The 18,362-nt window shown below is 41.8% G+C and overlaps 2 protein-coding genes across 2 annotated transcripts; both read right to left on the reverse strand.

Annotated features, from left to right (window-relative positions):
* Nucleotides 1–2,048: 2,048 nt before the first annotated feature.
* On the reverse strand, nt 2,049–8,839 carry LOC137134535 (formin-like protein 2). Its single transcript, XM_067519460.1, has 3 exons — nt 8,821–8,839; nt 7,540–7,731; nt 2,049–3,420 (listed from the first exon to the last, which is right to left on the reverse strand). The coding sequence occupies exons 1-3, from the start codon at nt 8,837–8,839 to the stop codon at nt 2,840–2,842; spliced, it is 792 nt and encodes a 263-aa protein (XP_067375561.1). The 3' UTR covers nt 2,049–2,839.
* A 3,701-nt stretch (nt 8,840–12,540) lies between these two features.
* On the reverse strand, nt 12,541–15,739 carry kctd12b (potassium channel tetramerisation domain containing 12b). Its single transcript, XM_067518877.1, has one exon. It carries the CDS (start codon nt 15,088–15,090, stop codon nt 14,239–14,241), a length of 852 nt encoding a protein of 283 aa, XP_067374978.1. The 5' UTR covers nt 15,091–15,739; the 3' UTR covers nt 12,541–14,238.
* Between the last annotated feature and the right edge of the window lie 2,623 nt (nt 15,740–18,362).

The raw sequence follows: 18,362 nt of genomic DNA on the forward strand, positions 1-18,362 counted from the left end.
AGACAACCTGAGTGTTAATGTTGGTGCGAAATGTTTCAGCAAAGACTGGATGGCATAATTTGTCGCCTGCTGTTTGGAGACTCTTTAGGACTGTGACAAACTCTAATCTGTTGTTAAGCCTCTACTCAGAGCAAGAGGATATCAGTATTGCTCCTTAGCGGTTACCAGTGTGCCTGATAAAAGTATTCTATTTGACCAATGTTTGACAAGATAAAACGTCCCTCTCAGCCAGCGCTCAAGGATTAATGTCCTAACCCAAAAATTAACCAGGGTCCAATGCAGAGCTAAAGTGCATCAGGCTGGAAGCACAGTGCTGATAGAAAGCACAACATAATTAGGACTTCAAACAGGGATGCAGCACTGAGCTCCCTATGACTAAAGGGAAATCAGCAGGTTGGACTTTGGTTATGTTCTGCTCAAATGAAATAGATGGAGAAAATAAATTACTCAAACCAGACAAAAATGAGACCCTGAAAACCTCTTTGTATTCAATCCAAGGCTGCATTCAATAAGTCAGCTTTCTATTCTTAATGTGGTGGAGGCGCTGTGTAATATTTGTTGCTCTCTGGAAACCTAATATGAAGCCAATATTACTTGTGTATGTTTTTGTAAATCACAAGAAAACAGCAAATTGACTGTCTATAGTGTCTCGGTTGTTATTTCTACAGGAAACAGGATGCTGCCGGAGACATGGAGGGCAAATGATCAAAAGGTTTTAGAAAGTACTTTGAGAACTATCTTGAGTTGTTGCATGTTTTGAAGTTTAGACAGAAGCAAAGTAATTAGAAAAGAGTCACTGAGGAAAGCAACTTTTGAGAACGAGGGAAACATTTAGAAATGCAGTAATAACCTCACAGGTATGAATCCCAGCACCACTCTACCATTTTAACTTTTAACTTATTTGCTGCTTACTTGTTTGAGCTGATGTCTGTGATCTGAACTTTTTTACTTGTGCAAGGCCGGTGATGCTTGTCAGCTTGTAAAAACATATTCAGGAATGGCCTTGTTTTCTTCAGAGCTAGATTATTGAAAGAATGACAGGAGGTCTGACATCACAGCTAATATCAACCACCAGTTTCTTCCCTGCTCCCTGTTAAACCACAACCTCTTGCATCTTTTGTATTTCTACACTTGGTAAATAAAGAATCAAATGACATGTAATAGTGGATGATTTGGAACTGAGATAGGATATGGTTTTGATGGAGCATACACTGGATTGGTGTTTGCTGTAATGGTATTTTGACTTACTGGCAACCCTCAATAAACTACTGAAAACACGGATTTCTGGCATGCACACTATAAAATATTCAACTTTATAATAATACCTAATAATAGGACTTTATCATACAAGTTCCTCCTAGGTTCATAAATCAACATGTGCAACAGGTTGAACCTTGTTTGTTTAATTTTTACACAAATAGAAATGTAAAAATGGGACTTGGAGGGAGTTATGTGCTAGGTCAGTCAGCTTCCAGCCAGATAACAGTCAGAGTAAGAGCTGTAATGGTGTCTGGTGGTGCCCTCAGCAAAAGATCCCAATCAAAACTCTTCAGCTCAGTGGTTCATGATGATGAAAGGAGCGCGCAAACTCTGCATGCTCAGCAGCCTCACTCCTAATATTCACCACACTGTTGAAGACAAAACTCTTTATAATAAAAAAACTGCTCATGAAAGGGAAACATTTCTTCTCATGCATTAATGTTTCATCCTTGTCTTAGAGGTTTTCCATGCTATGTATCTCACTCGTAAGTTGCTTTGAATGAAAGCATCAAATGACTCAATGTAAATGTAAATGTTTTACCTTTCAGTTTGGGATTTAAAACTAAGCTCAAGCTCTGAACTTACAGCAGCAAAAAGGTTTGATGTTGAAACCAAACCTCTCATGTGAAGCCCTCTGGGAGAAACTCGTGTGTACGTATATTTTTCAAAATGCTAAACTATTTCTTTATGTGGATACATGACATTCTCAATATTAAGATCTTTCGGGTTCACAACATAACTAACATGATAACAAGTAATTTTTCATTTTATTGCAGCTTAATCCATCTATTCCATAAAAAGGAGGAGAAAGTACAGACACACACAGACACCTGGTAATTCATTAGTAAAGCTGGATGAACATTTTATGCAGAGCAAATAGAGGAACAAATGGCACTGTGCATTGGTTCTTGTAGTCATTACTGTCATTATTATTCCAGATTCTGGCCATCTGTAATTACCCACTTCACTTCTCTACACACTCCATTCTCTGTGATTTTTTTTAGTTTGAAGATAATGTAATCACCGAATGAACCAAACTGCAGAGCTTTTGAATCACAGGCAGGGATGAGAAGGAAGGCTTTGAAGTCATATTGGTAATATTGATGCAGTGAGACAATTTTGACGATTACCAGAAATTTCATTTTTTTACTTTTATTTTGCATCAGAAAGGTGAAATGCCTAAAACTTCACTTACATTTCCCAGACATTTGATCAGTTGAGACAGTACAGAGAGCAGGAAAGAAATCTCCAATTATTGACACTACACATATTAATCTTTTGACTGAGTGAAAAGAAAATTGTGTTTTTTTTTTTAGTAATAGATATGTGGAGGAAAAAAGAGTCACTAACAGTTTCAAAGGGGTTTTGTTTTCTGTGATAAGAAAAGTAAAGGCTGCTTAACAACACTTGATAGAACACATTTGCCCCGTTGACATGCAAAAGCTACTATGTTAGACATGTAAGCAAACTTGCTGTGAATAAAAAGCTGGAGTCCACCACTTACACCACTTCCCCTATATTTTTATAAAACCCTCAGATTTGAACTTGTCAGTGTTCAATATGTTGCCATGGTAAAACTCTACGCATTGTATTTCCTGAGCAAGTCATTTTGCCAGTGCCTCTTGCGATCTGGAAACACCCTGGGCATGCGGATTTTTTTGAAGTCATCAATGCATTTCTTCAGATCTTCCTCCAACATCTTCCTCTCCTCTTCATCATCATCTACCCCAGCTGGGGGGCCACCGTTCTCCCTTATGGTGGGCCGTGGCAGCGTCTTTATGTTTAGTGTGTTTGGACGCTGGGGGCTCTCAGCGGGAGGTGGCGATGGAGGAGGAGGAGGACTAGAGGCAGAGGAAGGTTCAGACGATGGCAGAGGTTGAGGCAGGACTGGAGGTGACATGGGTGGGAGGCCAGGGCTGTCTGTTGCGGGAGGAGATGGTGGAGGTGGAAGAGGGGGTGTTTGAAGAGGTGAGGAGTGGAGAGGCAGCCGGTTTTGTAGGTCTAGCGTTGAATTGCTACTGGTTTCTGGAAGGCTATGGGTTCTGCCAGTGCTGCTGGGCTCCAATTGGGTTGATGCAGTGTGCGCAGCGGTCGATTTCACCACTTCAGTAAGAGCTGCAGAGCCATGGACCGGTGCGCTGGAAATCACTGATAACCCACCTGCACCAGAAAGAAAGAATAAATCTCTTACTGCTGGTTTATAAGCAACGTTTGAAACACTCTGTCCTGAATTCATTTGACAAGTTATTAACTTTGTTGTTGAAAGTATGATGACTAAATTGATGCTCTTATGTCTGTGCGGCAAAAATTCACTATATCACTACATCTTGACTAAAAAAGAACCGAGCACTGTGACTTCCTGAAGTCTTCCCTCTGAGGTTGTCAGTCAGTTTGCAGTGACACTGTAAAAATGTGCTGGGTGTAGGTATTTTCTTTAACTGTTAACAAAGATTAATTAGCTGTTTCCATTTTGTTCAAGTCTTGGTGTCAAGGAAATCACCTCAACATCCAACATGAGAGTGTTGGATGTTGAGTACCAATATTTATTTGTGTAAAACCAAATCACAAAACAAAAATCATGTAAAGGCACATTAGACAGTAAGGTCAAGACCTCACAGAATAATAGAGAACCCAACAAATCGCTCTTGAGCAAGCACTGAGTTACAATGGAGAGGAAAAATTCTCTATATAGGAAAATAAATCAACAGACTGTTGATCTTCTTATTTAACTTATTTGACATAATGCAGTGTCATCCCTGTAAAAAACATAAAGGAGAGGATATAGAATATATAAGGTTTTCTTTGTGTATTTGAATTTAATTCTCAGCTAACAGGGAAGCCCTGAACTGAAATTTAATACATTGTCCCTTTATTTGTGCTGCCTTATCAAAGTGTGTCAGTAGTGCATCGCTGGCACAGAAACTACCGCCTCAGCTTTGAGATTTACAGGTTTTTGTCACCAAAGTAAACACATGCTGGCTCAACAGCGCGTTGCAGCGCTATGGAAACAAAAAGTATAAGACACAGGAGAGAGAGAAAAAAGGAGAGCTAAGAGGAATGGAGGACTTTTTTTTTATTTCAGCAAACGTCTTCACCTTTGTTTGAATGTTCATTTCAGACAGGATACTGTGACCAAAGGCATGGAGTCAAATCTCCTGACTGAGGCAGGAAGTTGACAAGCCATTTTTCCCACTATGATAATGTTACTTTTCATTGCTGTGTGAGGACAGGAGAGATTGCTGATGTGCTACTTCTCAGAATAATTATGAGGGACACATTCTGTACCTTATATTTTAAAGCCGTTTCAAATTGTCACCTTTCGCTTTATAAACGGTTTATATTTGAGAAAACAATTGGATATGCTGCACCTCTCCTTTTCTTTTCATTTCCACAGCCTGGGATTTGCTTAGAACATCACAACAAAATAAAAAATAAATACATTTCACAATGGATTTTTTGATTATATCCCACTAATTTCAGGGTTTTGACAACAGAGAGCAGACCAACTTAAATTAAATCTGAACTATCCCTTTTTTGTGTGGTAGGGTGGACTGGGAAAAGGCAGACAGCTTTACAGTACTTCCTGAATTCCACATGCTGATTGTGTAAACAATAAACAGCATTTCAAACTCTGGAGAAAATGGTGCATAGCTGCTGGCTGCAAATGCCCGAAAGAAGAGTTTCTTGTGTTTGTTGTTGTTGTAGCGATTGTGGTTGTGGTTGTGGTGCTGGTGCTGGTGCTGGTGCTGGTGCTGGTGCTGGTTGTGGTTGTGGTTGTGGCGGTGTTTCAATGTTACTTTCTGGGAAAAACAACAAACTGCTCCATAGGCAGAAAAAACTTGATACATAAACATCTTTCAGTTTATCTACATGTGTTTGGACATGGCCAAACACCAAGCTAAACAGAAATGACAGTCCTGCATGCACACTGTATCATCTAATTAAGTCTCAGTCGCACAATGTTAAATCACAGACATGCTCACTGTCTCAGCGAAGCGCACATGCAGTGCATGTACATACACACAAACAGCCTCTTTCTCTCACAGCCCCACAAACATGTTCATGCAAAGACGTGCAGGGACAATATACCACACACAGATCCAGGGACACACCCCCTCGCACACACTTAGACATGCGTGCAGACATACAAAGACACACAACTGTATGCACTTTCCTTGGATAAGGCTCATCATCACAGTAAACCAACTTATGTAATATGAAAAGCTGCTTGTGTTAAACAGAGTGGGCAGAGAATATTCTCCTGCTGCTTTCTGACTACCTGAGCATGAGTGTGTGTATGTAAATGATGTCATCTTGTGTGCTTCAAGCCTGTCTGCATACACGTGTGTGTTCAGATTTACATATTCTAGAAATGTGAAAGATAAACAGAAAAATAAGGGGAAAACAAGAAATGGCAGAAACGTAGTTTGCTTTGTTTGCGTGTTCGGTGCATTCATAGTCTGTCAGAATGAATATGGTATTGAAGGCTGCCTGGATGTGGGAGTATGTGGGCTTAACAGAGTTGGAGAAATAATCCACGGGGAGGGGAATGGGCTCTGTGCGTTCCTCCACCACTAAGCCTTATGGAGGAGAAGAGTAAAAGAGTGCACTCAACTCTTTTCCTTGGGCCACTTCTCCAGGGATATGTGAAAAAGCCAAAGCACTTTCTCACACATCTCCCTCTCTCTGCCTCCCTTTCGGTCTCTCCCATCTGTTCAGTGTGACACATCTCTCCGATGCCATCATTACTGCTATTAGCAGCTCTAATGTGTCACTGTTGCCAGGGTTTAGCACCTCTCTGTCACAAAATGTCTCCACCAGGGTTTGTAAAGTTACTTACACCTGAACTGTTATAACTTTGAGTCAGAGCACACTATGCATTCACACCACTCATCAGATGAAAAGAAAAACAGGCAATGATATAAAGTAACATTTAGGACCAATCAGAGCTAAGGTTACACTTTAACCTACATTTCCATTCAGAGGAACCTTGTTAGCGAGTTTGAAAGTCTCCATTATTTGAGAGAAATACGAACTTTATGTTACAGGATCAAACGTTTTTCTAACGTTTATTCAGTACCAATGTGCTGCAAAACATATTCTACTCTAAAGAATTGTTGAGGGTTATGGTTTGAGCTTCCAACCAATAAGAGAAAGGCTTATATTTTCTGACTTATATTTCTGGAATGTTTTGTAGCATTTTTATTTATTGCAATTTCTTAATGACTAATACCCGAAGGGCTAAAAGGACAGTAGCAGAGCATAGCGGAGCAGGGAGAGGGAGCAGAGTTGATGGATTTTGAGTCCCATGCTATTATTCATTCTCTGGCTTGAGAATCATTCTCTACATGTCCACAATTGTTTAATTTTATTTTGAAAAATAGCTGCAATGTTAATGTAATCTATATTTTCCAATGAAAGGAACACTGTGATTTTCTTTCTAATGTAATACATCACAATGTATGAATGTAAAAATATTCTCGTTGGAAATAAATGTATCAGTTGTTTCTGAATTAGCTTGAACATGACCAGGTTACCCAACCTGCAGGTACTTTTTAAAATTCACTGCAGCCACTGACCAGCATTGTGACCCAAGGATGGAGAGCCTGGCAAACAAGAAGACAGCCTCATCTCCATGGAAACCCCACACTGATGTGCAGGAGCCAGAGCTACACAAATGCATAGTAATGGCTCTCAGGCTGAGAGATGCCTCTTATCCAGAGTGTGAAGTTGTACATATGGCTCTATCCTGCAGTTCTAAAGGGAGCCCATGCTACATGGTTTTGGCAATTACAGCATGTTGTATATCTAATTATGTCATATTCATCTCAGATATCAAACATCTGCTTTGTGAAATGAGCTGCACAGAGTCTCATGACAGGGTAGGCCTTACCACCTACAATCTTCTCATTCATTGTCCTTCCTCTCTCATTGCTGTCAGAGCAAATACATACAGGGGCATCCTCAAACATGGTAACATTATATTCTTTCAAGTAACTTTACATGCTGGAGCATAAGCACAGTGGCCTGTATCGAAATCACTGGTGTGTACCCACAAGTCTCTGAGCAATTATAAATCTGTCATTCTAAATAATGTTGAAGAAATGCGTGACGTAAACAGAGGGAGATGGGGGAGCTGCTGCCAAGCGAGAGAAGCATAGAGAGAGTGAGTGATGGAAGAAAGGGAGAGGGAGATGTTTCATGTAAACCAGGGAGATAGTTATAAACGCTTCCTTCACAGATGTTTGTCAGTGATTTTGCAGGCTTGCACAAACCAACTGTCCTCCTCTTTCACCTGCTCCATATGCTTCCTTTTTATCTTCTCTTTTTCTAAACACCTTGAGCTGCTGCCTGGCTCCCACAGCCCAAAGTCCACCTGCCTAAGCACCATAAAGTCTATCTTGGCTTCCTTTACCCCCTGCAGCCACCGATGCCACCTGTTTCTCCTCTTCAGTCCAAACGTGCCCAAGCCTGCAGGACCAAGGATAAGACTGTTCAGATTACTGATAATTAGAGGGACAGATTAGAGCCTGAGACTCCAGATGGCTAAAGTGAATCCCATCCTAGTAACAACTCACACATTTACAACTTGTTACTTAAAGTAAGAGACATTAGCTCAGCAGAGACATAGTAAAAGTCCTTCCACACTTCCTCCACAACTTTAATTCAAAGTGAACGTAGTGTGTTACACATGGGGTTAATTTCAACATTTTTATCAGTGACCCTATTTGAAAGCGCATACAGATGGAGCTGTTATGATGAAAACCTTTTCCAGAATGATATTCACAATCCTTCATTATGATAATATGTCTTTTTTCCATCTGTTAGTGATTGATGGCATGCAATTAAAACACATCAGAGGGAAGTAATTTGCCATCTACATTTGCATTTGTTCATAAAAAACTTAACACACACAGAAAATATCAACCGCTGTGCCTCAGCTATAAGGGGAGATTATGAGACAATGGGCCCCTCAGATAAATAATGAACAGAAAAATGTAAATTGAACAATGCGAAACTATATTTTATAATAAAACCAGTTAGAAAGTGAGAAAAAACATTCTTGCTATACCAGGCATGTGTAAAGCCAAGTAAAATATGTACAATATACTGTAAATAGGAATCAGAAGCAAAGTAGAAAAGAATTACATCTCTTTTTTAGCACCAGCTGTGTGACTTTTAATGAGAAATGTTAATGCAAATCACTTCTTCTGGGCTCCTGTGCCATCAGCACATGATTTTAGTTGCAGAAACGAATATGCTGCTTTAGTAATGAAGCAATTTACATATTTTAAATGCCAGTTGTAGCTAAGTCGAGCAGGGGCAGTTCAGCAGACTTCCAACTGGTACCTCACTTCAACTTCACTTTGCTATTTACTACACAGTCTCCCTCTTTTTCTCTCGTCTTTCCACTCTTTCCTATAAATTGCTGCTCCCTCACCCCTTCTTACATATTCACAGTCTCTGTAGCATTGTATATGAAGCTTTTTGCCACTTGGGTTATGTTTTTTGGTGCTGTCCCTTTTAATCCTACAACTTGCACCCGTCGACGTGACTTACCCTCTGTAACTAATTTCATGGTCCCTCATTCCCATCCTACTTGTACTTTGTATTTTTACACATCTTTCATCCTTTTGACTGTAAGTTATTCTCTCTGTGGCTTGGAGCTTAAAAGCGGAAAACGAGTGTAAAGTCAAAGAGAATAATAAGGAGACATCGGGGTGTGAGATCTGAGAAAATACTGTACTGTACATCACTTGTGATTTCATCTGCTCTTTTTTGGCTACTAGATCAGAACCCATGTGTCAACTCCTTCCTGTTTCTCTGGTTCTTCTCCCTTAGGTACGACTGACCTGACCTTGCACGATTGAGTACAGGGGACAATATATTCTCTCTCAGCTCCTCTATGTGTGAGATGTGTGTGAAGATGAGGAGGAGAAGAGCAGCAGAAGATGTGTGCCCATATCAGAGGACAGAGCAAAGCAGAGCGGTGAAGGCACATACATGGCTCAATCCCTGCCTCACTGCAAATAACCCAACATACAATAAGATAAAGATTCCTTGAGTCAATGCTACTGTACTTTGTTTATATGGGCTTATATGATCGTATGAATGACCCTTGTTGTCTTTAAGCACAGTGGCTTGAGCTCGTACGTAAAGGCTCAGTTTGTCATTATAAAGTGGAGAGATTCTTTAAAAGGCTGATGTGACTCAGACTCATTGAACTGTAGTAGTGCAGAGAAAAGCTTTTAAAAGTTTTTGAGCGTGGTTTGCCCTTTGCACCAACAAAGAATGTGAGAAATGTCTGCTTGATGAGTAACTTTTGCAGCATTCTTATTTATTGTAATTTAATAATGACTAGGCAGAGCAGATTGGATAGATGCTGAGTCTCATGCTAATGTTAGATTAAGTTGAATATTGTAGCTTTAAGCACACGCAAAAGAACAAATCTCTCGCATTACATTGAGGTGCCCACACTTAGTACACATTTGTCACGTATTGATGGGGAATGCAGAGCCTCAGGCTGCTGCATGCTCTCTCGCAGTCTACATCTTCCAATTGGCTGCTTACTTCCAGGTAATTGGCAGCAATGATGCTTTTCTAAATTAACATAAACTTTTCCGCTGTCAACACAGACTGAGGAAAGGAAATGGCTTGTTTGCCTGTTGCCTGATGCATTTGAAGTGATCACAAAGAAGACTGAAAAGAAGTCAGCCAATTAGATCTATAGCCTCACAGCTCTGACTCATTAGCCTTGCACAGGAGGGTTGTTGCACATCTTTTCCTAGCAACTTCCCTCCCTGTGTGCATGTGTGTGTCTGTGTTTGTGTCGCTGTGCATTTGGGGATGCCAACTGCCTGCTCAGCAGATCTGTGAGAAAGGGAGTGCACATAGTTCATTGCCCCCATACCAACCCAGCCCTGACAGTCTAACACAGAGGCCTGAATCCAGGCTGCTTGCCAAACATCTACATAAGTGCAAACACAAGCATAAAAAAAAATCAGAGCCAAAATATACTGGCGAACGGATCCAAAAGTAGACAAGGCATTCAGGCTTAGAATACAAGTTTAGAAACACAAATGGTGGCAGAGGAATGCTGAGCAAAAACAGCATCATGCATACAACATCTGATAGTACACTCAGTCACAAGAAGTGGTGAAAATGAGTCACTGCGGTGGCACTTCAACGTATGCTGCCTGTCTAATCATAAAAGAAGACCTGGGAACCTAAGCTGGCTGTTGTCCATTATTAACATACAGATCAGACAGCAAATACCTTTTCTTTCTGTTGGACAATATCAGACCCCCCCCTTTTTTTTTGTCAGTCATACTATAAACACAGAGTAATCTTGTAGATCTCTCTCTCTGTTTTGTTATAGATTCTGTCTGTGAGTGCTGATGGGGCTGACAGACCACGAAGGAACACCTCACATTACAGCGAGAGCTTTGTGAGGATGTCTGCATTTCTCGGAATACCAGGACACATTATGATAGAGCTGCTCAGGAAGAGAGATAAAACGGGAACACCAAATCCTTTCCTACCTCAAAACTCTCCCTCTCTCATCTGTCTTCTACCAGGTTATCTCTCTCTGTCTCTCTGTTCCTGCCTCCATGCCCCATTTTCCCAGTTTTCCTTTGACGTACATCCGTTCCTGTTCTCCTCTGCTCACTTCCTTTCTTTTTTCTAAATAGGGAAGGCACTGGCCCAGCTGGCTTGGAGACAAGGGGATCATTCTAGGAGGGGAAAGCAGACAAGGCCAAGTCAGGCTGCCATGTAGAGTCGCCTACTACAAGAACTAGACATGGGTCAACTCACTGCCTCAAGGTTCAAGAGAGAACAGTCTTGTATTCTCTGGGTACATTTCTTTCATTTTGTACTTAAGTTGTATACGGATAGTTTTTGCAAGCTTACTATGAAATTGTATCAACTTCAAGTCTTGTGGTAGGAACAAGAAAAGGATTAACTGAGTCAACTGTGCGCTGTGTGATGAGGGGAAATGCAATCTAGATCGATCTTTCCGAAAGAGAGAGAAGAGAAATTTCATGGTAAAATATCTTTATTGTAACACTCGGGGTACACATCTAGAGCCTGCTTCTTATGTGACACATGAGCAGGCATGCTACACTTTTCAGTCTCACATTTCACAAAGGAGATTTGTCAAAACAAAAGTGCCTGTGGACCTCACTGGTACTGCTACTGCTGCTACTGCTGCTGCTGGTAAATGTCTCAACACATCTCACACATCGGCCGTTGAATGTTGACTCTCAACTGACGCCTGAAATTTCACACATGAGGCGAGTCTCTCCATGCTTGTGCTAATGAGTGACCTTGGGCCCTGCTACAGCGGTGCCAGAGAATGGAGGGATGCCACCTGTGACTGTGTTTGTTTGAGCTGGAAACACACTGGAAGCACTGCGTGTCCTGGCCTCTGAGGATTCATCGTGTATTCTGGGCCGCAACAAAAATCATCTGTTTTCCACTAAGAGAGCCACATACATTTTTCAGCAGTTGTTGTGAAGCTCATCAGCTATGCTTTTATCTAGGCCATTTAGAGATCAGGTTTAGAGGTCTTATACTATAAGGTAATTAACAGTGATAATCTCTAGGTGAAAATCTTCTATGAGTCAGAGTTTATGGAAAATGTGATCCTCACCTTCAGGTAAACTAATCCTGGCCAACGTTCAGGTTTAAATTATGCCCATCTACTTTGCTGCCTGCGACTGTTTTTCTGACTACAAACTAGAATAATTTTTAATGTTTAAGTTAAGGACAAGTCCTTGCTTTATTTGAAGCCTTCACAACTACAATAATTTAAGATCCTATTTTAATCCCTTTCTGCTGATTTTTACTGCGCAGAATAATTAGGTCAATTATTGGCAACAAAAAAGGGGTTTTCTAATCTCCTTTAACAGAGCTTGTTATCTATGCATGTCCTAATTTCTATCCTGGCTCGGTTGTCTGGTCAACTGCTTGATTCGGGACCAGGCTGGAGAAAAAAAAAAGAAGAAAATACGTGGAGGAAAAAAAGTGTAAAAGCAGATGGGAAGATAGTGCCTGAGGGGAAAGTGCTGAACATTTAATATGAAGTAGACTTTATGTCCAAGGACATTTCTTTTCATAGGAAATTGGAAGATTTGAATTGGTTTCCTTTCATTGTCACAGAAAATTAACATTCTACACGTCTGTGATTGAAAGAAGTAGCATTTTCCTCATGGTTTGTGCTGACTGCCATTCAGGACTGAGAGGACATTTAGTTATGAATGGAAAATACAACCCAAATAGAAAGAAAATCTTTTATTTGACAAATCCATGTGCTTTTTGCCTTTATGGACACTTTTAATTTCAGAATTGCCTACTCCTGCAGCGACACACTGCAGCAGGTCTAACATATTGACTCAGATGTCAACAGCACTTCATTACACTGAAACACAACATTGCGGTTTCTAGACACTTCAGAATACATTTTTTGTCGAGGTCAGACATTCTGCCCAAACTACACTAACTCAGGTGAAATCCTGCACTATTACTACTGTGCTGACTGCTTTTCAACTCATAATTCGCTTTATCTTTAACCCTTATTAAGTCATTTTCTAAACTGTGTCTGCACTTTCTTGTCACTAGCTGGATCATTTGCTGCATTCATGTGCCTTCAGTTTGTGTTTGAGTCTGAGGTATATGATGCGCAGACCTGTCCTGAGGCTATTTCTAGAAACGACCCTCTTTATCAGCTCCCTCCTTTCAAACTTTTACTTATGCAGAACTTGTGTTGAAATTAAAAACTGCCATCCCAATGCCCTTGCTACAGTGGTGAGAAAACACCAGGATTGGCTGGCTCACTCAATAAAGTGAGAGTTATCATTAAATATGCAACAGCTCCAACTAATACTGAACTGAGTATTAAGCAATATAGCAATATAGTTTACAGAACACTCAAAACATGATGCCCTATGGTGGCTACTACATTTTCTTTCTCAAATAATATGTAGTCGTGGTGTAAAGCCTGTCTCAAGATGTGCTTTGCCATAAAATGCTCTTTAAATGTGTAATTGTGCAGAGAAATGTCAAAGAAGCACAATGAGCGAAACAAAATAAAGCTGTGGGCTGCGAGTGATGTAACACCTCACATCTCCTCTGCCCTCCCAGCGTGGGTCATTAAAATACTAAACAATTCATCTTGCAGCCATTATGTCTTTTTTTCCCCTCCTTTCTGTCCATAAGAATTCTTGATGTTTGAGCTTTTTAAAATGACTGTATGGCACATTTTTCAAAACACTCTACTCGTAACACTTAACAAAAAGGAAATATGATTTTTCTGTTGCGCTTCTTTCTTGTGCTGGAGCTGCTCGGCTCCCCTCAAGGCTGATAAGATGTCCAATTACTTGGTAAGTTAGTTCAGAGCAGGAGAGAGTCCAATCTGCTCAAGTAAGCAGGCAAAGTAGAGCACTGTACATCACGGCCACTCTTTGAAGCCCTTTCCCTTTTGCCCTTATGTTTAGTTCAATTGTAATCTAGAGTAACCAGGGAGCTTATTTAGCAAAATTTGCTCTTGGATACAGTATTGTGCTTCACCAAGGCAGATACAATATATATGGTACAAAAGGGAAATGGTACATAAGACGTAGTCGCAGTCTCTGCAGGAGATGGCTGTGGGGATGACAGGGGGGACTACAACTAGATGAAACCACGGCTTAAGCGAGGGCAAAAGCTGGACCTGGGGATGAGGGGTGATGGGTTTGGGGTGGAAGGGGAGAGCTGCAGGGTCGACCTGCAGAGAAGGTATGAAGAGTCAGAGCAGCTGCTGAGTACTGTTCATAGGATAAAAGCTGGAGGCTGCAGAGAGAGAGATGGAAGGGCACAACATCTACGGTACAGCTACTGGTGCAGGAGCCATCAGAGAGAGAAAGACAGGATGGCTAAAGGCTGGAAGGGGGCACTTGGAGACAGGTTGGGGGACCAGGGGGAATAAAGCCGGTAGTCTCACTCACGGTAGAACACATATTCAGTGTAGCTGGTCCAGATCTTGTCGTCTGTCTGCTCATGAGCAAACGCGCAGGTTCCTGTTGAATTGCATGCCACCATGTGGAAGCCTGCGTCAGCCAGCTTGTCAAAAGCCTGCTCCAGAAAGGTGAACTTGAGATAGTAGCGGGAGGTGTAGCGCTCAGGGGGGCGGTCGGGGTCACGGCTCTCGTTCAGCGTCTCGCCAAACACCTCTTTGGCCAGGGAGGTCTTCCCGCATACCATGATCCGCGCCACCCGGCGGAATTTGGCATCGGTGTGGCTGTCCCGACCCAGGGTGTACGAGCCGCGGTAGCCAATGGTGATGAAGCCGGACCGCTTGCCATCGATGGCCCCTGGCACCAGGCTGGCACAAGCTGCTGCAGCAGCCCCCAGGGAGCCGAGGTTGCGGGTCGTGTCAATCCCAGGCGAGGAGTCCTCTGGGTCACTCTGACATCCCTCGTCACCCAGTGAATTCTGCTTGCTGATTTTCGGTGCCAGCAGTTTGACAAGCTCCGGCAGGTTGAAGAACTCAGCCTCCCTCTGCAGACGGCCACGCTCTGGGAAGTGGTCGGGAAGAACCAGCTGCTGGTCCCGCATATAGTCTAGGATGTAACGGAACAGAAAACCATCGCGGTCTACGAAGAAGCGCCCCTTGGTGTCCCTGGCAAGTCCTTTAGCTGACTTCCGACTGAACATCTCCCACAGCAGAGAGTCCGGCACACTTGTGAGGGTAGAGTAGCGGGTTATATACACCTGGCCACCAACATTGAGCTCTATAATCTCGGGGAAGGGTCCTTCCTCCCCAGATATTCCACTGTCTGGTAAAGCCATGGTTCTCTGGGTGCTGCTTTAAAAACTCTTGACGTTGCACTGAAAGTTTAAATCGGAGGGCTCCACACAATACGGTGGTGGATGAGGCCTGGATGAGGTTTCTGTGGCAACGAGCGGCTAAACTGTAGCGCACAACTAGTTCGCACTTAATGAAGCTGCCAGTCTTCCACGGAAGCCTGCATAAGCACAACGGGCCTAAACGCACGCTTTCTATTCTAACTACAGTTCCCTGTACTTACTAAAACAATCGATCCGCGGTGTCCATGTCCTTTACGCGCATCTAGAGCTGTCCTAAAGATGAATTAATGCTTTTCACGGCCGTCCTCTGAGCAGGAAATGCGCGATTTGCACAACTGTCCATCACTAACTCTCTTGCTCTAATTGTGGTCGGTTGTTGTGGCGCATCGAGGATCAGGTGGCCCAACTTCAGTCAAGCAATCCATAGTTTTCTACATCTATGGGTTTCCAGCTTAAGAGCCAAGAGACAAAAACGATGTTCCAGACGTAGTGAGAGATGAGAAAGGTGAATAAAAAAATCTCCCTATTTTCCATCACTTGCGCTTTCGATTTACGCGAGCTGTTCAGCTGTTTACTCCCTCTGCTCCTCACTCGTGTCGGAGTGTAACTCTGCTGCACCGTAACGAAGGAAACAGCGTTATTCATCCCCACGCGTTACCACGCCCACACGCGGTGACGCGCCTCTGCTGTGATCCACTTCGAAATAAGCGGCTCTCTGAGAGCTGCACACATTCACAGACCATTTACTGCACAATTTGAAAGAAGTCAGAGTAATGAAGTCTATCAGTTTTCTCGAAATGTTATGATATAGTGTCTCAATACACGACGCCATAGAATAATTTAATCAGGGTCTAATTTTTTCCTACTGGGTATTTTCTTTTATACATACTGTTCAAAAATAGACCACACGTGAATGAATCAATAATAATATAATAACAATTATAATAATTTATTATGTATAATAATGATGTTTATCATTAAAAATGTTCAGTAAACATTTTTAATGATAAACATCATGTTTACTGAACATTTTTAATGACGTGGAATGAAAGAAACAGTCTCATTAAAATCCAGCCACTGACTTAGAAATGAGTTTACATTTAATTTTGATGCATTTATTTTTGGGAGCACTCACTTAGATCAGCGACTCGTGCACGAGTGTGATCACAGTGCCATCTAGTGAAAACCAAAGAAGAAACGTTTCCTTCGACAGACCAGCAGCAACCTCACATTCTGATCGGACGTGACTTAGGGCAGTGTTTCTCAATTCTGGTCCTCAACGACCCCTGCTCTGATGCTTTCCAACCACCCACTGCTGGCTGCCTGCATCAGGTGTTATTATTCAGTCATCTTATCTTATCGCTGCACATAGGATGGACCGAAGGAGACGTCCTGTATATAACAGTGAAACTTTTAAGATGATATATATTTGCATTATTCGTGGTAAAATAAATCATGATTCTATTAATGTAGAATCTGTCTTCAAAGGAAAGGTTATATAATTTTTGGCAAATACTCTGCATCAATTAACATTTGGGGAAATGAAAAACAATCTAAAATCAAAAAAAGTGTTAATGTTAAAATTCAAGTTAATAGGATGAACGCACTTGCAGCAGCTTGTGTGAGTCAGAGACGTGGATATTCAACAGTAACTGCCCTGTATTTATGTTTTGTGTCCCTTGCCATCTCTTTTCCTCTCTGTCATCTATTGCCTCTGATTAATCAGCAGTCCAGTTTTGCCAGTCTCCAAGCAATCTGGTGCTGATTTCCCCGAGGACCCTACAGTCACCAGCTGACTTGCACCACTATGCTGCCTTGTCACTGACAATCTGGACTGGACGGCTCTGGTTATGTGGGTAGCCACATGATCTGGAGGTAATGTGGCAGTGCAGTCTGCCAATGAGATGGGTCGATGACAAAATCTCAGCATGGTTTACTGTTCCTTTCACTAAAATATGCAAGAGAAACACTACATGTCCACTAAATGTGCTCTGATACAGAACCATATCTTAATGTGAATCATCAGTCACTGAATCTGAATCAGCATTTGACCCTGGATTGTCTCAGGCAGTTTCATCATTCTAATCACATCTGCACAACAGCCCATTGATCCTCAGAAATATGGACAGAATGACTACATCAGATAAATTAGTTTGACCTTCTGCAGCGGTTGGATTATCTGTATACGTCTGCCAATTCTCATCACAGTGATGGCCTTCAGAGGCTGTCAGGTGCATTGCCTGTGTGTTTGATGCTCTGCTGATCTAATATAGACAAAGAGGTTTGCAACCCATGGGAGAAGAAGCTATGTTGTTCAGCCAACAAAGGGAAAATGTACTTACTGCTGTTAGAGAATATGCATTAATTCAGAGCAAAACAATAAGACATGCTACTCACACTTTATTTTTGTGAAGAAAGAAGGGTTACTTAAGCAGGATTTTATGGATATGTCTGCATATTGATCTCTGTGTCCTTGGCGGTTTCTGCTGACAGCTGCACCAGTAACTGATTTATGTCGTATTCTGTGGGATGGACAAAAACGATCCCACAGGCTGTTACAACTATTTTCTCAGTTGTTTGTGGTGACCATGTGAACCCACCTGCAAAGCCTCATTTCCCTCAGAATGAGCAATCGTTCATCTTTCATGACAGGAGACACAGACCTGTGAAACTAAGACGTGTCTGTAACGTGTCTCAGCGAGACTGTCAGGAAAGAGCGCCATCCCCTGGAAGTCAGGCAGAAGATGCAGTGTTTTCTTAAATATTGAGTTGACAGGGGTCACACCAGGCATGTACAGCACAGTAATACAATCAAATGGGGATGTTAAACTGGGACCTGCAGCCTTTAGTATTGCAAATGTTTTTATCATATCATTTGAAAGCAACTTTTAATTCAGTCAAAGGGTTTTCTTCTCTCTCAGCATGGTTGCACCCAAATCCCTTATTAAGTCTGCCTGTTTCCTCATTCTCGGGGGCCATTCCCAAAAAATCATGTCCTTCCTATATGATATACAATGTTTACAACTTTGACATGTGTTCCACGTATCTTCATCTCTTATTGATCTATTGACTATTGCTCACTCCCACTTCTAATGTTTAGGGTCTGACAGTAGTAAGCATATTACTGATATTAATTGCTGAAAACTGGGAGAATTACCATGTGAAATTTAGGGCTTTTAATCAAGCGGTGTTAAATTAATACTTTTACTGTGATGTGTCTCTTGGGTGCTCTGTTGAGAACCACACTTTCCTTT

Source organism: Channa argus, chromosome 10 (genome assembly GCF_033026475.1).
Source record: "Channa argus isolate prfri chromosome 10, Channa argus male v1.0, whole genome shotgun sequence".
NCBI lineage: Eukaryota > Metazoa > Chordata > Actinopteri > Anabantiformes > Channidae > Channa > Channa argus.